This window comes from Thalassophryne amazonica, chromosome 3 (genome assembly GCF_902500255.1).
Source record: "Thalassophryne amazonica chromosome 3, fThaAma1.1, whole genome shotgun sequence".
NCBI classification, from domain to species: domain Eukaryota; kingdom Metazoa; phylum Chordata; class Actinopteri; order Batrachoidiformes; family Batrachoididae; genus Thalassophryne; species Thalassophryne amazonica.
The window spans coordinates 18,061,862-18,085,158 of NC_047105.1; the positions used below are offsets into that span (position 1 = coordinate 18,061,862).

At 44.6% G+C, this 23,297-nt stretch overlaps 1 protein-coding gene across 1 annotated transcript in view; it reads right to left on the bottom strand.

Moving 5' to 3' along the window:
- LOC117506389 (metabotropic glutamate receptor 7) overlaps nucleotides 1–23,297 on the bottom strand; it is a 922,561-nt gene that overhangs the window by 161,853 nt on the left and 737,411 nt on the right. Inside the window, 4 exon segments of the mRNA XM_034165896.1 lie at nucleotides 7,769–8,572; nucleotides 8,574–8,617; nucleotides 8,620–8,683; nucleotides 8,685–8,705. Of these exon segments, the coding sequence (XP_034021787.1) occupies nucleotides 7,769–8,572; nucleotides 8,574–8,617; nucleotides 8,620–8,683; nucleotides 8,685–8,705 (933 nt within the window).

Here is a 23,297-nt window from a genome sequence, read left to right on the forward strand (position 1 = left end):
ATGATTTTAATTACAATTGCTGTCAGGACGGGCAGGTGCCCAGCACCCAGAGCGTCTGAACCCGCAATGCATCTCCCAGACTAGGCTTTGGTGGAAGAGAAATCATGGACTTTATTCCAAGCTTGGCTTCGGTACACATGTGGTCAGTCAGTGCAGCAGAAGTACTAGCAGGATTAGGCAGAGATGCAGTCATGAACAAGCAGGCGTCAGAGGCACGAGCAAACACCGACATCTGGGATGAAGTAACAAAAAACAAAACAAAGTAACACAGCAAAACTAGAACAGAGAATAAACTAATAACTCAAAACTAGGGCAGAAAGATTACAGAAAGGGGAATAAAATGGGCTCAATGCCCAGATCAGGCCAAAATAATGACAATTGCAGGTCTGCACATTTTATTTGCTTTCAGTATTTTAATTTTAATTGTCCTTACAGATGTAGGATTTTGTTTTATTGTTATTCAGAGATTATGTTGAGCATTTTGTATTTTTTTATTTAAAGAGCTGCATAAATTATTATTTTTATTAGAGATGGTGCGAAATTAAAGCTGAAAACAGGATAATAGTAAATGTCAATTGACTTAGGAGAAATAACAGGGTTACTATAAATCTTAGGGTGGGGGTGGAGGGGGGGTGCCACCACATCAAGCACCCTCTGCTAGAGCTTCTCCAACCTAAATCTTTTCAAATGCATGCATCCTTAAATTGGTTATGTAACAAAAAACAATTGGAATCAGTGTTGGAGCCAAGAAACAATTCACCATCCACATGCTCTGCTGTGCTGGATCACTGCACAATAAAACAAAGAAAAAGCTGAGGTGATAACCTGGAATTGTTGTGGATAAAAGCTGCTTCATGTTTACAGCCTCAGTCAGCCAAAGGCTTGTATTTGCCACATGAGAATTTAGAACCAGAGCAAAAAGGCCAACCTGTTGTGTGGGCCGCCAGAAGAGGAGGTACTGCTGGCCCACCACCAGAGGGCGCCCTGTCTGGAGTGCGGGCTCCAGGCACCAGAGGGCGCAGCCGCCTCACAGGAGCAGCCAGGGTGACAGCTGTCACGCATCACCTGCAACAGCTGTTACCAATCATCTGATCGGCAGGAGTATATCAGCAGGACGACGTCTCCACCTCTTTGCCGAGATATCATTTCTACCTGAAAGGTAACGTATCTCAGCTGACAGATTGTATCCTTTTGGATTCTGTGCGTGGTTTTGTGGAGTACTTTTCCAACGAGAGGTGGAGGTAACTTTCCTGCCGTCTCTCTCTCTCTCTCTCTATATATATATATATATATATATATATAATTATATATAATCTGTTACCATGCAATTATTTGTAAATATATCTAATATTTTCATATTATCAATAAAAATGCTTTTAAATGTGAAAGTGTTTAGTGCTGTTGCCTCACAGGGAGAATGTTTTGGGTTTGAGTCCAACACAGATCATTTCTGGGTGGAGTTGTTCTGGTGTTTGAGCAGGTTCCCTCCTGTACACTGGTTTCCTCACACTTCCATAGACATACAGGTTTGGTGAACTGGTGTCTCTCATTTGAACGTAGGTTTGTCGATGTGTGTCAGTGATAGTCTGGCAGTCCAGAGTGTTTGCAATGATCCTTTCTTGGACTAAGTAGGAATTATATAAAAGTTCCATTAAATGTCAATCAGTGATTTGGTCATTTTGATTTGAAATTTTTTTATGTGGCTTTCTTCGGACATGTAAGAATGAGAATGAGAAGAATGAGAAATCTTGGAAAATTGTTTGAGCCAGCCTCCACAAAAATGGGCAGATTGTGTTGTGCTAATTAATGACTTGTGGGTGGATTTTTATTTTTTAACAACTTCAAATTGCTGTTTCAAATTAAGTTGCTTGAGAGCAACTGCTCTTGCTATGTTGTGTTGCCCGTCCATGTCTTTAATCAGGATTGTAGAAGTGGGGAGTTGTTCGTGCCTGTCTGTGCCTGATGTGCTGAACTAAAAAAAAAAAAAAAAAAAGTCTATAACACATTCCCCATTAGAGCAGTTTGTTTTTGTTTTTCCACCGTTCAAATTGCTCAAAATATAAAACTCAAATGAAACATTTTCTTTGATTCGAACTTGGCCTAACCTATAAGTTGTGGGGTGGTGTCAACAGGTCATGACAGTAAAAGCTGAAATTGCACAAGCCTGTCCTGATAGGCTGTTAGGGGACACGTTTATCCCCCTAGACAGGACACCATACGCTTTACCTTAGTCCACCTCTTTAATGCTGGTAGTAGAGCAGTGAGGTTTGTTGAGTAGAAAGCTCTGTCAACATCAAGACCCCCAAAGCTCAACAGTTGTACCTGGGCCACTGAAGTAACAGCAACTATCCTCCTTTGGGACACAGGAAACTGTATATCTCTGCCTCTGGCTAGACTCAGAGTTTATTCCAAAATGCCAATCACGACTAAGTATTAGAACCATTTCTACTTAAAAGGGTAACTTAACATGCTGTGAAGAAGCAGGCCACCAGATACTTAAAAGCATTCAAGTTTGTAAATGAAAGTACCCAACTCCCCACCACTGAGGCGGGGCTTCTTAAAACATGTGCAGGCTGATAATGTGTCCATGAAGTTTTTCATCCAGTAGGACACATCACACACGCTTACGTCTTTTCTACTCCTTTGAAGTGCCTTGACACTTGCACAAATTTAACCCCCGCACTGCCACGCAATTCTCGTGGCAATGCCATCTGCTGTGACATTTCCTGTTTGAAAAGAAATAGTGTCAAATTCACATATATAAAGCCCAGGAGAGAGTCTTCTTGTAAAACAAACAAGGTCATACTGTTAAACAAATGATACCATTATTACCATTTCCCTTGAGCTGTTGAAGCCCCCCCCCCCCCCCCCACACACACATGATATGAAATTTGTTAAGTGTAATGTAATTTATGTCTTCTAGAGCATGACCCAATTTTCAGCCCCTTGATTTGGTCCATCATGTTGTCTTGCATGAATTTTATAGCAAAAGCGATACTTATATTCCGCCCCCGCTGTGGTCTCTTAGGGCTTACTGCAATTCTGTATCTGACCACAGTTTTACATGTAGAAATTGTGGGGCACTGTGGAGTTTGTGTGATATGTGAACCATTTTTATAATGAACACTGCCATCTAGTGGTCACAGAAAAAAACTATTAACTATTACAACTATTTTCAACTTAATTTTCCAAAGCACGTGCATGCACATTCTGTCAGGGTGTCTTTTTTTTGGAAATATGATGGAAAAAGACAGACATATTGATGTTTTATTTTCTCTGCAGTCTGCACATTAATGAATACTGCAAGGAAATTTAGTTTTAAACTTCAAAATGTTAATTTGTACCAAAATTGTAATTTTTTTGAGTGACACGCAAATTTATTTTTGCCTTGTGGGATCCATCCAAATTCTTTCTTGGGTCTTCATAGAAAAGAATTTGCACTCATGTTCTTGCAGCTTCCTTAAAAAATACAAATGATATGTGTATATGATGGCTTCTAAATGTACTGAAACAACAATCTGTGGGGACACAACCAATCTATGCAGTGCTCACATAATTTCATTCCCATGCAGTGAAAATATGATATCTCTGAAGCCTATGGCAGATTGTGTTCCACATTTCAAAGAGGGCTAAATGTGGACACTAATTACATTTAATTTCACAACAGTTTTCAGAAGGCTTCGATTAGATGTAAAGGTTTTGCAATTATGGTCGGCAAGAACATTTTAACCCACCCATTAAAGTTTCCTCACTCGTAACTTTTCTCACACCGCAACAAAATTTGGATTTAGCCTGAGGCAGCTGGTGAAAATGAGCTGATGGAGTCAGCTGCTGAGAGTGTTCCTAACCTGTTGTACCTCAAAAAGACACAGACAACACAATCACACAGTGTCTCTGAAGAGCTTAACCACCTATTCAGACACAACTTAACCACTGGGGCGTTGCATCTGTTGGCTTTTATAAATTTACACACTGTAATTGCTTCATCAGGACCAAGAACAACAAAGCCTGGGGTTGTAGAAAACAGATAATAAGAAAAATTTCCTCTTAATGCCATATTTTCCCTCAACATGGCATTATATGCTGTTAGCATAAAGATTTAATCTGGAATCCCACAGAGTTGTAAAACAAACAAGAGTGCTTTGTTCATTTGATATGTCATTTTCCCCCTATTATTATTCCAAAAAAAAACCCCAAAACAAACAAACAAACCAAAAAGAACCACAACTAAAAGGAATTGGGAATCTGACCTCTGAGGCTGGGTTGCACCACCCGTGGTTTAAACTTTAAATCGACATTTAATCTCAGTTATACTTTTTAGTCGTGTTGCACCAACACTTAAAACTTAGTTTAAATTTAGTTTCCACTAATCTCTGGTTAAATCTAATCCATGGCTAATCTCAGATTTAATACCCACTTAAACGTAGATTAATTGTGAGTCTGTTGCACCAGTGGATTTTAACCCCAAGGATAACCTGGATTGCATGTTTTAATATAACCCCCTGGAGGAGGTTTAAATGTATTATTCGGACAACATGGCTGCTGTCATTCGTCTGCTTGAGTTACAAGATAGAGTTCCATGCAGAAATATTCGAGATAGGCTAAACCCTGTTGAATTCTACAGCAGGATTTGCCTTGCTTTTTAAATTCTTCCAGCAGCCTTTCAGCTGAGCCTTGTCCCTGGCCTCCTTTATTCCCGTGCCCCATTGAATCTCTCCGTTAATGATGCCCACGCCTGCTCCTTCTTTTCTGTCATTAAATTATCAGGTTTTTTTGTCCTCTATAATTTTCCCAAATTCCTCCATTAGCCCTGCCAGTAAATTTTTCTCAAAAGAAGAAAAATTGGATGCCCTTTGATGAGGATGCCATCTTCACTGATGCCATCTTCACTGCCCGAGTGATACAATGTAATGGCCAGCACGCGACAATGTTTACAAATCTATCAACAGGCCATTCCAAAGCACTGAATGCAACGGCCCATTATATTATTATATAATTCAATGTGTCATCGTTTGTTGTTTTCAGTCAATGTTAGTTGTATATTTTGTCTATTTATGCATACATTTGACCATACCCATTAATGGCGGTCTGATGAACATATTTGTTTATTTTAATCCTTGATTAAACCAGTTTAGGTAATCCAGGTTTAATTTAAGATGTGCAACACATCTCAGGAATTTAAACCCAGTTTAAACATGGATTTACTAAATTCAGTTTAGGCCAAACCTAGGTTTAATTTAATCTATGTTGGTGCAACCCAGCCTGAGTTTCTGTTCCATTGGCAGACCTGCTTCATCAGAAGCCTTGTTGGAGAAAATGAGAACACATGGGTTAGCCTTAATGCTGCACTTGACATGCATGAATACTTACCTCCATGATACTGCATGGAAAGCAATTGTCTTTTTCAAATGAACACCAGAAGATATGTTGTTTGCATATAACTGCCCCGTGGTTTATACATAGGGCTGGTCAGGTCAAGGTTGCCATGCATCACTACAACCAGCACACATGCAGACCGTGTACAGGACACTCCCTCATAATGCAAGTGATACTCCTCTTGAGTCTCCCTAACTTTATGGTCAGATTAGGGTCAGTTGGCTTTGTCACTTGATGGGCTTTCCCCAGGGTGTGCATGCCAACATTCCATAAGATGTCTTGTAAATCACTTCAGAGGTGTTATCTGGTTATAACATTACAAAATATATGAGAAACACATTAGATTTATACAGAAATACAGCTGTTTCGGAGCTTCTATATTTTGTTCAAGATGACCAGTTGATGTCCTGAGCCTATTGACTCAGATTGGCAGTCCCCGTGTTGTGTTCACTCAGTATTTGCATTAAATAGACTTTTGGTGTATTTTGGCCTTGCCTAGCTGGCAGCAGAGTAACTGTTTTCTCTCTGCCCACTCTGATTGAAAATAATGGCTCTGCCTCTGTTACGTGCTGTTGCTTGTAGCTAATGTGACTGTAGGGAATGAAACTGTTACCATACTCATAACAGTTAGCAACGAAATGCTTGTCTGCAAAATGACTCAAAAAGTAATTAACTGATGTGCATCAATCTTTGTGAAAAAAGTGATAAATTTGCAGAAAAATTACAGAGGCAGCAGGAAGAAAACGCAAAACTTTTAAGATTTTGAAATAGTACATCCTCACTAAATTAATTGACATAGATTGTTCAACATTGGTCTTATCAAGGAGTATATTCCCTTTCATTTGAGGATGGTTCTAGATCAGGGTGATAAAAGCACTGTGGGAATTACCCATTTTCCCATGTGGCGTGTACTGCTACTTAGGTATTGCTATCCTGATGTAACCTGCATTATGACCCGCAGTGGACTTGACTCACGTCTTTTGGTGTCGGAGGATGGCGCTTAGTCACTGTGAAACACTACTTGCTGACCCCGGGTACAGGACCATGCATTTGACTACTGAGAGACCGTATTAAAAAAGCTAATGGCAATTAGTCTGACCATACATGTTAATGCTAACCTCAAGTGCTAACATGCAAGTGTATATGTCTTTGGTGTTTTCTTCTTACACATACTGTTGTGTGGGCCGCTGAAGAGGAGTACTGCTGCCCACCACCAGAGGGCGTCCTGCCTGAAGTGCGGGCTTCAGGCACGTGAGGGTGCCGGAGCACCGGGAGTGGCAGCGTCACTCATCTACAACACCAGCTGTCACTCATCATCATCATCCACACCTCCATAAGAGCCGGGCAGCATCTTCACCTCACTGCCGAGAAATCGTCTACCGTGAAGTAAACGTCTCAGCCTTTGATTTATACAGTTGTAACGTTTTACTTCTGTACATACTGACAGTAATCTGAGTTTGCAGGATCTGTACAAACTCCGTGATTGAGAGGTGGAGGTGCTTTCACCTTCGTGTTGAACTGTTTGCTGGGTGTTCATACACCCACCATCACCTGTCTGTTCTTTCTGCCAGCAGTACCCGATCTGACAGCCGGAGGCAGTGGCCACCTGGGGACCCAGTGCTTGGCGGCTCCAGGATTGCTTCAGGTCCGGTGGAGTGGAAGGCGTGTGGGATCCGGCTCTTTTCTGGACAGGCGTCTTCTATCCTCGAGCCTGCTCACACACCACCGTAACTTATTTGACTGGTGATCTCAATTGTGTTGTCTGTTGCTCTGTTGTGCACATTCACAACATTAAATTGTTATATTTGGCTTATTCCATTGTCTGTTCATTTGCGCCCCCTGTTGTGGGTCCGTGTTCCTACACTTTTCACAACACATACTGTGAAATAAACAATACCATGTCAGCATAGTATAATCTTTCTGACTGTAGATAACGTGAGGGCAGGTTTAAAGAATTGTGCAACACTACACAACAGGCAATAATCAACAAGCCAATTTATATGAAACTTGACAGCAATCTTCGGCATCCTCGAACTTAAAGTACACCATTACTTGGAGAGACCACAGCAAAGCAACCAAGGCAGGAAATTACAGTTCCCGTTTTTTTAAAGAACAACAAGCAATGTACAAGCACTTTGAGCCTTAGCAGAGGGGTGTCCTTAGAATGCTTCAGAGTTTTAAATGCCAACAAATACCTAATTGTTGCTGTGCATTTTATTGTGGCAAATGATAAAAGGTGAAGAGGGCAGGATGTGGAACAACTGATTAAGGGTTTTCCTTCAATAAATAACCTGTTAAGTCTCATCCACCAAGCCAACATCTTTCATCCTCTCATTTACCATTTCTGACCACTCACTCCCACTTGCACTTCAACACATCCACTCGTTCTTACCTTTTCTGCAGACTGTGCTGTGCCAAAGAAGATGGGTATAAAAGCCAGCCAGACGATGCAGGTGGTGTACATGGTGAACCCAATGGGCTTTGCTTCATTAAAATTTTCTGGGACCCCACGGGTCTTTATAGCATAAACAGTACATGTCACCATTAATAAGATACTGTATCCCAAAGAACAGATGATCTGAAGATCTGTGATGTCGCATTTCAGAACCCCTCGTGCTAGATCTGGGTTGATGGTCTTCTGCTCATCATAGTCAATGATCGTATTGGGTGGATCAACTCCAAACCAGATTAACACCCCCAACAGCTGCACCGAGATGAGACTTGAGGCGATTGCCAGCTGTGATGTAGGGCTAATCAGCTTGGGTGCCGTGACTGACTTTTTACCCTGTTCAAAGATACGGTAGATTCGGTTGGTTTTGGTAAGGAGGGCGGCATAGCTGATGCACATACCCAGACCCAGAAAAATCCTTCTGAATGAGCACACGCCAACATCAGGTTTAGCAATCATTACAAACGTGATAATGTAACATAGGAAGATCCCAGTCAGCAGAACATAACTTAGCTCCCTTCCAGATGCTCGGACAATTGGCGTATCATTGTACCGTATAAAAGTCGCCATGACAAAAATTGTAGCAATGATCCCAAGCATTGCCAGGAAAACAGGAATCACTGCCCAGGGTGAGTGCCACTCAAGCTTTATTATGGGTATGGGTTGGCAAGACGTGCGGTTAGGACTGGGCCTCATGTTGTAGGAGCAAAGTTTGCAGGTGAACTCATCATACTGGTACTGGTAGCCCGTCACAGGGTTCGCAGTGCCAGCAGCAGGGCATGCCTTTCACTACCTTTTCCTTTCACCAGATTTACAGGGGAGGCTGCATACGGAAGTTGGAATATCTTGCTCACCCTCGAGGCCACTGCATGTCTTCAATCTGGAGAGACAAGAAGACAAAGAGCATTAAATCTCTATATGGATTACATTTCTAGACAATAGCTCAAGGGATCAGAGATTAAGGATTTCTGGGAATTACAGGCTTTAGTACTGAAGAAAAGTATAATTACACATGCTAAGTCTAAACATTAATGCATGGTTCACCATATAATATTTTATTCAGCCTATTAGTGCCATGTACTAAGTCAGCAGAACAATATCCAGCGTACAGTGAATCAGGAAAGCATTTACAGTGCTCAACTTTTCCACATTTTGTTATGTTTACAACCTTATTCCAAAATGGAGTAAAGCCATTTTTCCTCAAAATTCTACACAAAATACCCCATAATGACAGCATGATTTTTTTTTTGTAAATTTATTACAAATAAAAACTAAGAAATCACATCCACATACGTATGCCTTTGCTCAATAACTTGTTGAGCAATTACAGCCTCAAATCTTCTTGAATATGATGCCACAAGCTTGGTGCACCTATATTTGGGCAGTTTTGTCCATTCCTCTTTGCTGCACCTCTTTAGTTCCATCAGATTAGATGGGGAGCGTCGGTGCACAGACATTTTCAGATCTCTCCAGAGATGTTCAATCCGATTCAGGTCTGGGCTCTGGCTGGGCCACTCAAGGACATTCACAGAGTTGTCCTGAAGCCACTCCTTTGATATCTTGGCTGTGTGCTGAGGGTCATTGTCCTGCTGAAATATGAACTGTCGCGACAGTCTAAGGTCACGAGTGCTCTGGAGCAGATTTTCATCCAGGATGTCTCTGTACATTGCTGCATTCATCTTTTCCCAAATCCTGACTAGTCTCCCAGTTCCTGCCACTGAAAAACATCCCCACAGCATGATGCTGCCACCACCATGCTTCACTGTAAGAATGGTGCCTGGTTTCACCAAACATGACACGTGGCATTCACACCAAAGAGTTCAGTCTTTGTCTAATTATGTGCCTTTTACTAAGGAGTCGCTTCTGTCTGGCCACTCTACCATACATGCCTGATTGGTAGATTGCTGCAGAGATGGTTGTCCTTTTGGAAGGTTCTCCTCTCTACACAGAGGAATGCTGTAGCTCTGACAGAGTGACCATCAGGTTCATGGCCCCCTTCCTGACTGAGGCCTTCCGCCTCTGATAGCTCCATTTAGATGTGTGGTCAGCTCTAGGGAGAGTACTGGTGGATCCAAACTTCTTCCATTTACAGATGATGGAGGCCACTCTGCTTATTGGAACCTTCAAAGCAGCACAAGTGTTTCCCCAGATTTATGCCTCAAGACAATCCTGTCTCAGAAGTCTGCAGACATTTCCTTTGACTTTATGCTTGGTTTCTGCTCTGAAATGCACTGTCAACTGTGGGACCTTATATGTAGGACAGGTGTGTGCCTTTCCAATCATGTCCAATCAACTGGATTTACCCAGGTGGACTTGAGCTCAATTTTGAGGTTCATGGCAAGGCTGTGAATACCTATGTACATGTGATTTCTTAGTTTTTTAAAGGAATTTGCAAAAATCTGAAAAAAAAACTTTTTCACATTGTCATTATTAGGTATTTTGTGTAGAAATGTTTTGTGCAACAACAAAAAACAAAACAACAGCACAATAACAAAAGCCGCAGAAAGAATATCATCCTATTTTAGAATAAGGCTGGAATAAGTGAATACCTTCTGGATGCACTGTAAATAGCGTTACACTCAACATTACAAGGGTATTCCACAGAGCACAGTTCCTTCCCATTTAATCCTGAACAGGAAACTGGGGCACATTTTGAAACATCATAGTAAGTTCTTTATCCATCCATGTCAACCTTGAACAAACTTGGTATATGTAGTAGTAGTTTTGCTGTCATGTGTAAAATCATCTACAGCAGGGACGATCTTCTCACACTGCTTCATACGAGGCAAGGAATGATACACAAGATTCCTCTGGAGGTTAAAAAAACTTTCAGAGGCTGCCGTGCAAGAGCTAAGCTAAAGGCTAGGAAGCGGAGATTCAAGCCTGCAGTACCCTCAATCATGATGGGTAATGTCAACTCCTACCCTAATAAAAGTGATGATGCTGGTGGCGCTTGTCAGGCATGATTGGTCCTTCCGTGAGAGTAAAAGCACTGTGGTACTCTGCTGTGGAGTTTCCTGGCTTTACTTTGGTACGTGCGGACAGAGATAGGAAATCGAGTGGAAAATGCAAAGGAGGGGGGTCTTGCACTTTTTGTGAACAAACAATGGTGTCATCCTGCACATACTTCTGTTAAGGAGAGAGTGTGTTGTAGAGACATTGAGCTCCTGGCAGTTGGATTAAGACCTTACTATGTTCCGAGGGAATTGAACAGCATAGTCACCATCACTGTTTACATCCCTCCAAGGGCAGAGCCAACAGCTGCATGTGAGGTCACACATGAAACTGTCGCAACACTTCAAACACTACACCCTGATGCACTGTTTGTGATTTCTAGCAATATTAACCATGTTAGTATTGCCCCCCCCCCCCCCCCATCTGAGGATTTACACAATATGTGGTTTTTCCCACAAGAGAGCAAAAACTCTGGACTTGTGTTATGTTAATGTCAAAGAGGCTTATACTGTGTCTGCACTTCCTCCTCTGGGTAAATCTGATTATAATACAATTTATCTGAGATCTGTGTATGAGCCTCAGGTACTCACACAGCCAGTAACAAGTCAGACAATTAAGAAGTGGACTCCAGAGGCTTGTGAATCGCCGAGAGACTGCTTTGAATGTACTGACTGGAGTGAAATCCAGAATTTAAAGGACAACAACTGGAGTACTGAAACTGACATTAACATTGACAGAATGGTGGAATGCACAACAGATTATATTGACTTTTGCAGGGATGTTGTTCTGCCTTTTACAACTGCCAGGTGCTTTCTCAATAATAAACCTTGGGTCACAAGCAGACACCAGCATCTTTCTAAATAGGAAGAAGAGGGCATTTAAGGCTTGTTGACAGGGGAAAAGCGTAAGGAGATACAGCAGGAGGGGAAAAGGAATTTGAGAAAGTCCAGGCTGAATTACAAACGGAAGCTGGAGAGAAGGCTGAAAGGCTAATAACACCAAGGAGGTGTGGAGGGGCATGAAGGGAAACACTGTCTGCCAGCAGGTGATAGGAGTTTAATCTGTTTTATAACAGGTTTAATGTAACTCACTCTGCCGCTTCCACTCCTGCCCCTCCTCTATCCTCACCTTCACCCTCACCGGACAGCTACATCTTCCCAGGTCCTTCTGTGCCACCAACACTTACAACTTTTACCACTGATGAGGTGAAAGCTGAACTGAGAAAGCTACATCCATGTAAAGGTCCAGGACCGGATGATGTGAGCTCATGTCTGTTAAAGGACTGTGTGGAGCAGCTTGCAACCCCCTCCAGATACTCTACATTTTCAGTCTTCAAACCGGCAGAGTCCCTGTTCTGTGGAAAACATCTTCCCTCTTCCTGGTGACTAAAGAAGCATGTGCTACTGAGATAAAAAAAACAAACAAAAAACAAATGACAGTCCAGTCGCTCTTATATCTCCCATCATGAAGACGCTGGAGCGGCTGGTCCTGCACCTTCTCAGACTGCAGGTACAACATGCGCAGGACCCACTGCAGTTTGCCAATCAGGAGGCAATTGGAGTAGATGATGCCATTCTTTTTCTGTTGCATTGGACCTACTCTTTCCTGGATGAACCTGGTGGATATGTGAGGATGATGTTCTTTGATTTTTTTTAAGTGCATTTGACACTATCCAACTGGACATCCTCAAACAAAAGATGGAGGGATTGGGGGTGGATTCAACCTTCACAAACTGGATCCACAGTTACCTGATGGGTTGGCCTCAGTACGTGAGGATGGGCAGCATCATTTCGGACACTGTTGTGAGTTGCGTTGGAGCTCCACAAGGAACTGTGCTCGCGCCCTTCTGTTTACCATCTACACATCTGACTTTAAATACCACTCGAAAACGTGTCACATTCAGAAGTATTCTGATGACACAGCCATTGTGGCATGTGTTAAGAACAACCAGGAGGGGGAGTACAGAGACCTGATCACAGCCTTCTGTGAATGGTGCAGCAACAACTCACTATCTGTAAACACAAATAAGACCAAAGAAATGACCATCAACTTTCAGACCAGGCTCTTTTCCTGAGGCTGATGCCTTTTCGGAGGCTGATGCCCTTTGATGTGTCTAAGTTTTATAGATCTGTTGTTGTGGCTGTCCTTTTATATGCTGCTGTCTGCTTGGGCAATAACATCTCTGTCAAAAACTGTAATAGGTTGGACAAGCTAGTTAAGAGGGCAGGGTCAGTGGTCAGGGAGTTACTGGACACCATGGGGGCAGTGGTGGAGCAGTGCATAGGGAGAAAAATGCAAGCAAGCCTCAGTAACACCAGACACCCTCTGCATGAGACTCTGTCTGCCCAGAGGAGCAACAGATCTGAGCATCTCCTCTCCATGTGCTGTAGGATGGAGTGTTTTAGAAAATCCTTCATTCCTGCTGCTGTTCGATTTTATAATGAACATATTGATTTAAATGTGTGGGGGGTTTAAGCCTTGGGCTTTTGGAGTTTTATATATATTTATTGTTCCTTGTCTTTCAGTCTGTACTTGCTACTGAATGACAACTGAATTTCTCCATGAGAGGATTAATAAAGCATTTATCTATCTATCTAATGGCCATCATCTGCACCAGATTAGAAATCAGGTCCAATTTTGGAACTGTTCAAAAATTTCATCCCGATTCTCAAAATCGTTAATAGTACATGGTAACTTCCAAGTATTCATGAACTTAACTTTTTCCATCATGTTAGAACTTCTAAATGACTCCAAAAAACTGTTTTCTCCTTCATTTCACAACCTACCTGTGGACATATGCACTGATGACATTTACCATCACCCCTTCAATTTCCAGTTTATATTTTAGTTTCCATTTTCAATTTCTGTCAGACACTCAATTAAACTCTATCACACTCTTAATATATCTTCCTTGGAAATGACACCATTCTCCCCCCATCCCCCCAAAGATACAACAGTTTGAACCCACCTCAGATGCTCCTGGTCTTACTTCTCTTCCATTTGGTCTCTTGTACACATAAAGTATATCTACCTTTCTCCTCTTCATCATGTCAGCTGACTCTCTCTCTCTACCAGTCGTACTGCCAACATTCAAAGCCCCCAGCACTCACTTTCCTAGTGTCATTTTTCAGCCAACAGCAGCCGGCAGCCTGTTGGACAACTGCGCATATGTTGAATGTTGTTAACCAAGACCTCGACTGATCTAGTTTGCAAATTCAATTTATGATGTGCATATTTAGTTTGGTACATTTTGCACCCAATGCCCTCCCTGACACAACCCGACTCATTTGTCCGAGCTTGGGACCGACACTCAGAATGCACTGGCTGTACACCCCTTGTAACTGATTTGCTCTCACTGATGGCAGAGCTTGAAAAACACCCCCAACAAAATTGGGAAACAGAATCATACAGCCATACTGTGACATTAAATATGATACACACTCAGAGCCCCTGTGGGACACATCAGGACACGCACTTGGCAAAATCACCTGCACAGCACATGGCTGTATACAGACCAGAGAAATGAGTAAAAAAATTTATGACGAGATTATTTTATATGAGGGTGTATATCATACATCATATAAGATCAAACTTCACCATGCTGCTGAAGTCTAATCTTTTAAAAAGTGCATCGTAAACACATCAACTCGAAAACTGTGGTGTCACAGGCTGATTTATGGTGAGCAGATATGAACGACGTGATAAAAGGAGTCTGGTTTTCCTCTGCTTTGTTCCGACAGCAAAGGTCTCATTGATCGACAGCTTGACTGCTGCTAATCAGTAACTAACACCCCATTAGTGGACCATCAATGTGGATGGATTCCATCTGTATCCCAGCTCTGCTCTGACTGGATGTCTTAGTTATGTATAAATTTACATTCAGTATTACAGCCATATGGCATTCACATGAACAAGATGACAACTTTTCACACCATAGCTTGTTTAAGTGATTCTGAATTATGTATGGATTGTCCAACATGAGTGTAAATAAATTTGCACAGAATGTATTCATTTTAACAACAGACCAGAATGTGCACGCTTGGTTATTTCCAAACATTTTGACAAAATCAGCACCAGGCGAAACTTGACATTTTGCTCAAATGCTGGAAGTATGGTGGCCAAAAAAAAAAAAACATTATTAGGTATTGATGCTGATGCTGATTATTTGGCAGGAAGCTTCTTTCAGTGTGAATGATTTGAACAGACTTGGAGCAAATTCAAAATGCTTTGGCTACAGTAGCGGCCTGCTCCTGGCTTGTTTTTTTTTTTTTTGGTGGAGTAGATTTCGTATTGGGGAGGCAGAATTTGTCACAGCTATGAAAGTGAGATTGTAAACTCCATGTGCCTACAGCTACATGCATATTAATTTGCACATGCAACACCCAATAGGACTAACAGGAGCAATAATAAGTTTAAATTTACACTCAGACACAGTTGTCTATACTTCTATGTAGACAATGTGTGTGCCTTTCCAATTCTATCATCACATCAACTGAATTTACCCCAGGTGGACTCTAGTTAGGCTACAGAAACATCTCAAGGATGATCTGTGGAAACATAATGTCCCTGAGATCAATTTTCAGGTTCATGACAAAGACTGTGAATACTTAGTGAATGTGATTTTCTTAGTTTTTTTTATTTTCATAAATTTGCAAAAATCTCAAAACAAACTTTTTTCACATTGTAATTATAGGGTATTGTATTTAGAATTTTGAGAAAAAACAATAACTTCATCCATATTTGGAACAAGGCTGTAACATAATAAATGTGGACAAAGTGAGCACTAGCAGGACTTTTCGGATGCACTGTATTTTATTTATCTTTTAATGACATCTGCATGAGCTTTTGAAAGATGAAAGTTACCTTTGACTGGAGGTGATGTGCGCACACATAGCGTCCACGCTGATGTGTGTGACATGTCTTTTAAATCACTTCAGAGGTGTTATCAGGTTACAAAAGCAGTGTTATTAGTTTTAGAAGTGTTTATTTCTCACTAGCTTTTACATAATATATGAGAAACATGTTAGATTTATACAGAAATACAGCAGTTTTGGAGCATTTTCTGCCATGTTGGATGAGGAGCCAAAGAGAGATCAGCCAGTGACATCACAGTGCCTCTCTACTCAAATCGGCTGTCCCCGTGTCCTTCCCATAATGCCCTGCACAAGTCTGGAAGCCCCCATGTGAGCTATGATGTCACTGTCATAGACTGTATTGATCTCAACTATCGCTGCCGTAAGTAGTTCAAGTCCATCTGTTCTTTTGATAATTTTACCCTTCAGGGAAAACTATTTTTTTTCTAGACAAAGCAAATTTAGACTATTGGCATGTTATATTATGTTAATAATAAAATTATAGTGTGCTTATGGCCTTAAATCTTAAAAAAGCTTAGTGCCATTTACAAATGTCTCCCCTCTTTCCATCTCTTCTAATGAGTGGCAACATGGGAGCCTCTAAACAACTCTCAAATGACATGAAAACGAAGATTGTTCAACATCATGGTTTGAGGGGAAGGATATAAAAAGCTATTTCAGAGATTTCAGCTGTCAGTTTCTACTGTGAGGAACATAGTGAAGCAATGGAAGACCACAGGCCACAGTACTAGTTAAGCCCGAAGTGTCAGGCCAAGAAAAATCTCAGATACGCTGAAGCGAAAGATGGTGAGAACAGGCATAGTCAACCCACAGACCAAAGACCTACAACATGATCTTGCCGCAGATAGTGTCTCTGTGCATCATTCAAACTATACAGCACACTTTGCAGAAGGATATGCTGGGATGAGAGAGGTAATGTAGAGGAAGCCTTTTCTGCGTAAACACCACAAAGAAAGTCACTTGAGGTATGCTAACGCACATTTGGACAAGCCATCTTCATTTTGGAATAAGGTGCTGTGGACTCATAAAACTAAAATTGAGTTATTGGGACATAACAAGGGCGGTATGCATGGCTAAAAAAGAAACACAGCATTCCAAGAAGAATGCTTGCTACCTACAGTAAAATTTGGAGATGGTTCCATCATGCTGTATGGCTGTGTGCCAGTGTAGGTACTGGGAATATTGTTAAAGTTAAGGGTCACATGGATTCCAGTCAATATCAGCAGATTCTTGAGAACAATGCTGGATCTTTCAACAAGACAATGACCCTAAACACTGCTCAAAATCTACTAATGCATTCATGCAGAGGAACAAGTACAATGTTCTGGAAATGGCCATCTCAGTCCCCAGACCTGAATATTATTGAAAATCTGTGGTGTGATTTTAAGCAGGCTGTCCATGCTCAGAAATCAAAAACATGAGATGTTTTGTAAAGAAGAATGGTCCAAAATACCTTCGACCAGAATCCAGACTTTCATTGGAAGCTATAGGAAGCATTTAGAGGCTGTTATTTCTGCAAAGGAGGATCTACTAATATTGATGCATTTTTTTCTGTTGGGGTGTCCAAATTTATGCACCTGCCTAATTTAGTTTAAATAATTATTGCACACTTTCTGTAAATACTAGAAACTTCATTTCACTTCTCAATATCAGTGTGTTCATCTGCTATATTTAACTGAAATTTTTGATCCAGACAACCAATGATTATAAAGGAAAATTATGAAAATTATCAGGGGTGCACAAACCTTTGCATACAATTGTATACAGATGCAGCATAGCTGGCACAGAACCTGACACATTCTTTTTTGGAAGCCATGCTGCTGCCCACCCACTACTACTACCACTACTAATCTTTTGTAATGTGAGTGGTGGGAGTGTGCTCATTTCAGCACAGTGCAGTGCATCACAATATCTCAGAGGTGTTATTGAAAATGGGATGCTGTAGGATTGGCTGTCCAGATGATGTGGATCTCCAGGGTTATAAAGCAGACTAGCAGGCTTTCAAAACATTCACCTACAAGCTCTTTAAAAACTTATTTTTTTGTCTCTCATTTGTTTTATGGTGTACTGTATGATTTTAATTACCAATTGCTGTCAGGACGGGCAGGTGCCCAGCACCCGAGCGTCTGAACCCGCAATGCATCTCCCAGACTAGCTTTGGTGGAAGAGAAATCATGGACTTTATTCCAAGCTTGGCTTCGGTACAATGTGGTCCAGTCAGTGCAGCAGAAGTACTAGCAGGATTAGGCAGAGATGCAGTCATGAACAAGCAGGCGTCAGAGGCACGAGCAACACCGACATCTGGGATGAGTAACAAAAACAAAACAACGTAACACAGCAAAACTAGAACAGAGAATAAAACCCTAATACTCAAAACTAGGGCAGAAGAAAGATTTACCAGAAAGGGGAATAAAATGGGCTCAATGCCCAGATCAGGCCAAAATAATGACAATGCAGGTCTGCACATTTTATTTGCTTTCAGTATTTTAAATTTTAAATTGGTCCTTACTAGATGTAGGATTTGTTTATTGTTATTCAGAGATTATGTTGAGCATTTTGTATTTTTTTATTAAAGAGCTGCAATAAATATTATTTTTATTAGAGATGGTGCGAAATTAAAGCTGAAAACAGGATAATAGTAAATGTCAATTGACTTAGGAGAAATAACAGGGTTACTATAAATCTTAGGGTGGGGGTGGAGGGGGGGTGCCACCACATCAGCACCTCTGCTAGAGCTTCTCCAACCTAAATCTTTTCAAATGCATGCATCCTTAAATTGGTTATGTAACAAAAACATTGGAATCAGTGTTGGATGCCAAGAAACAATTCACCATCCACATGCTCTGCTGTGCTGGATCACTGCACAATAAAACAAAGAAAAGCTGAGGTGATAACCTGGAATTGTTGTGGATAAAAGCTGCTTCATGTTTACAGCCTCAGTCAGGCCAAAGGCTTGTATTTGCCACATGAGAATTTAGAACCAGAGCAAAAAGGCCAACCTGTTTGTGTGGGCCGCCAGAAGAGGGAGGTACTGCTGGCCCACCACCAGAGGGCGCCCTGTCCTGGAGTGCGGGCTCCAGGCACCAGAGGGCGCAGCCGCCTCACAGGAGCAGCCAGGGTGACAGCTGTCACGCATCACCTGCAACAGCTGTTACCAATCATCTGATCGGCAGGAGTATATCAGCAGGACTGACGTCCTCCACCTCTTTGCCGAGATATCATTTCTACTGAAAGGTAACGTATCTCAGCTGACAGATTGTATCCTTTTGGATTCTGTGCGTGGTTTTGTGGAGTACTTTTCCAACGAGAGGTGGAGGGAACTTTCCTGCCGTCGGATTCCTGGGTGCAAACGCGCCCCCATTTAATTGTTCTTTGTTCCTCGCCAGCAGTACCAGGTCCGACATGCGGAGGCAGGGCCACCTGGGAGTTCGGGACTTGGCGGCTCCAGTATTCCCGGGGTCCTGTGGCGGCGGGAAACCGTGTGGTTCCGGTTTCTACTTTGGAGAGGCGTCTCCTATCTTCGGCCTGCCCACACGACACCTTTGTGAATTGACTTTTGTCCATTTCTGTAATCTGTGTATTTGTTGTGCACATTCACAACAGTAAAGTGTGTTATTTAACCTATTCCATTGTCCCGTTCATTTGCCGCCCCCTGTTGTGGGTCCGTGTACTTACACTTTCCCAACAGGATATCTCGGCCAACGTCATGGACCCCGAGGGGCGTCAACCGGCTGTTGAACGGCCAATGGAAGAGCAGGGCGCACAGGCGTCTGCAGGAGGAATGGTCGGTGAGTTGCAGCGAATCCTCACCGCTTTTACTGCTCGGATGGATCTGATGACCGAGCAGAACGTCCTCCTTAACCGCAGGGTGGAGGCTCTCGCCGCGCAGGTGGAGGCGCGCCCTCAGGGCGCTGCTGCGGCTCCCCCTCCTGTCGATCCTGTGCGCAACAGTGACATTCCACAGGTCGTTCAACGACCCCTCCCACCTTCCCCTGAAGCATACATAAGCCCTCCAGAGCCGTACGGGGGTTGTGCGGAGACATGCGCGGACTTTCTTATGCAGTGTTCGCTCGTCTTCGCACAACGTCCCGTTATGTATGCGACTGATGCCAGCAAAATAGCTTATGTGATTAATCTGCTTCGCGGCAAGGCATGCGCTTGGGCTACAGCGCTCTGGGAGCAAAATTCGCGGCTCCTTCTGATATATGATGGGTTTGTGAGGGAGTTCAGAACAGTGTTCGATCACCCAAATAGAGGAGAGACCGCTTCAACCGTGCTGCTGTCAATGAGACAGGGGCGCCGGAGCACAGCTGCTTATGCAGTCGACTTCCGCATCGCGGCTGCGAGGTCCGGCTGGAATAACGCTGCCCTCCGCGCCGCCTTCGTAAACAGACTGTCGTTAGTTCTGAAGGAGCACCTGGTGGATAAGGACGAACCGCGGGATTTGGACGGGCTTATTGATCTCGTTATACGATTAGACAATCGGTTAGAGGAACGCCGTCGGGAGCGAGGCGAAGGACGTGACCGGATACGCGCCGCCCCTCTCCCTTCCGGGTTCGAAAAGGGGCCGCCCTCCCCACGCTCCACAGCCGCAGCGCTTTGTGGGGCAACAGCTCCCCCTGTTGACGTTGTTAGGGAAACGCACAGGGCCAAAATGGGGAGGCTGATCCGTGGAGAGTGTTTTCTCTGCAGCTCAACAGAGCACACACAGAGAGACTGCCCCAAACGGCCAAAACGTCAACACTCGCCCTTAGAGACTGGGCTAAGGGGGGTCAAGACATTCAAGTGAGACACACACAAATTGCCACACGACTCCCAGTCACAATCCTGAGCGGGGATTTAACCCTTCAAGCCCGAGCACTGGTGGACACGGGGTCAGAAGGGAATCTGCTAGACAGCGGATGGGCAAAGGAGGTAGGGCTCCCTCTGGTGGCGCTTCCTTCGCCATTGCAGGTGCGGGCACTAGATGGCACCCTCCTCCCTTTACTCACACACAAGACACAACCAGTAACTCTGGTGGTGTCTGGAAACCACCGGGAGGAGATTGAGTTTTTTGTAACTCCTTCTACCTCCCGCGTGATTTTGGGCATCCCATGGATGTTAAAGCACAATCCCCGGATCGATTGGCCGTCTGGGGTGGTGGTTCAGTGGAGCGAAACCTGCCATCGGGTGTGTTTAGGATCCTCGGTTCCTCCCGGTTCCCAGGCTAAGGAGGAGGTCAAAGTCCCTCCCAATCTGACGGCAGTGCCGGTTGAGTACCACGATCTTGCTGACGTCTTCAGCAAGGATCTGGCACTCACCCTTCCCCCGCACCGCCCGTACAATTGTGCCATTGATTTGGTTCCAGGCGCTGAGTTCCCGTCCAGCAGGCTGTACAACCTCTCACGACCTGAGCGCGAATCAATGGAGACCTACATCCGGGACTCATTAGCTGCCGGGCTGATCCGGAACTCCACCTCCCCGATGGGGGCAGGTTTCTTTTTTGTGGGCAAGAAAGATGGCGGACTTCGTCCATGTATTGACTACAGGGGGCTGAATGAGATTACGGTTCGCAACCGATACCCGTTGCCATTATTAGATTCCGTGTTCACCCCCCTGCATGGAGCCAAAATCTTTACTAAGCTGAATCTTAGAAATGCGTATCACCTGGTTCGGATCCGGAAGGGAGACAAATGGAAGACGGCATTTAACACCCCCTTAGGTCACTTTGAGTACCTGGTCATGCCGTTCGGCCTCACAAACGCCCCCGCGACGTTCCAAGCTTTGGTTAATGATGTCTTGCGGGATTTCCTGCACCGATTCGTCTTCGTATATCTAGACGATATACTCATCTTTTCTCCGGATCCTGAGACTCATGTCCGGCATGTACGTCAGGTCCTGCAGCGGTTGTTGGAGAACCGGCTGTTTGTGAAGGGCGAGAAGTGTGAGTTCCACCGCACATCTTTGTCCTTCCTGGGGTTTATCATCTCCCCCAACTCCGTCGCTCCTGATCCGGCCAAGGTTGCGGCGGTGAGAGACTGGCCCCAACCCACTAGCCGTAGGAAGCTGCAACAGTTCCTCGGCTTTGCAAATTTCTACAGGAGGTTCATTAAGGGCTACAGTCAGGTAGTTAGCCCCCTGACAGCCCTGACCTCACCAAAAGTCCCCTTCACCTGGTCGGATCGTTGCGATGCCGCATTCAAGGAGTTGAAACAGCGCTTCTCGTCTGCACCCGTTCTGGTGCAGCCCGATCCTAGTCGCCAGTTAGTGGTTGAAGTGGACGCCTCGGACTCAGGGATAGGAGCTGTGCTTTCCCAGAGCGGGAAGACCGATAAGGTCCTTCACCCGTGTGCCTATTTTTCCCGCAGGTTGACCCCGGCCGAACGGAATTATGACGTCGGCAATCGAGAACTCCTTGCGGTGAAAGAGGCTCTTGAAGAGTGGAGACATCTGTTGGAGGGAACGTCCGTGCCATTCACGGTTTTCACTGACCACCGGAACCTGGAGTATATCAGGACCGCCAAGTGGCTGAACCCCAGGCAAGCCCGCTGGTCACTGTTCTTCAGCCGTTTTGACTTCCGGATCACCTACCGTCCCGGGACCAAGAACCAGAAATCGGATGCCTTGTCCCCGGTACATGAAGATGAAGTCAAAACGGAGTTGTCGGATCCACCGGAACCCATCATCCCGGAGTCCACTATCGTGGCCACCCTCACCTGGGACGTAGAGAGAACCGTCCGAGAGGCCCTGGCACAAAGCCCGGACCCCGGAACTGGGCCGAAGAACAGACTTTACGTCCCACCAGAAGCTAGGGCTGCAGTCCTGGACTTCTGTCACGGCTCTAAGCTCTCCTGTCATCCAGGGGTGCGAAGAACCGTGGCAGTTGTCCGGCAGCGCTTCTGGTGGGCGTCCCTAGAGGCCGACGTCCGGGATTATATCCAGGCCTGCACCACCTGCGCCAGGGGCAAGGCCGACCATCGCAGGGCTTCGGGTATGCTCCAGCCGCTGCCCGTGCCCCATCGCCCCTGGTCCCACATCGGCCTGGATTTTGTCACGGGTCTCCCGCCGTCCCAGGGCAACACCACCATCCTCACGATAGTGGACCGATTCTCCAAGGCTCTTCGTGGCCCTCCCGAAGCTCCCGACGGCCCAGGAGACAGCGGACCTCCTGGTTCACCACGTCGTCCGGCTGCATGGGATCCCAACAGACATCGTCTCCGATCGCGGTCCCCAGTTCTCCTCGCACGTCTGGAGGAGCTTCTGCCGGGAACTGGGGGCCACGGTGAGTCTCTCATCCGGGTATCATCCCCAGACCAACGGGCAAGCAGAACGGGCCAATCAGGAGATGGAGCAGGCCCTGCGTTGCGTGACAGCCGCGCACCCGGTGGCCTGGAGTACCCATCTGGACTGGATCGAGTATGCCCACAACAGCCAGGTGTCGTCAGCCACCGGCCTCTCCCCTTTCGAGGTATGTCTGGGGTACCAACCTCCTTTGTTTCCGGTGGTTGAGGGAGAGGTCGGTGTGCCCTCGGTCCAGGCCCACCTACGGAAGTGCCGTCGGGTGTGGCGTGCCGCCCGTTCTGCCTTGCTGAGGGCCCGGATGAGGACAAAGGCCCATGCAGACCGTCGGCGGACCCCGGCCCCTGCGTATCGGCCAGGGCAGG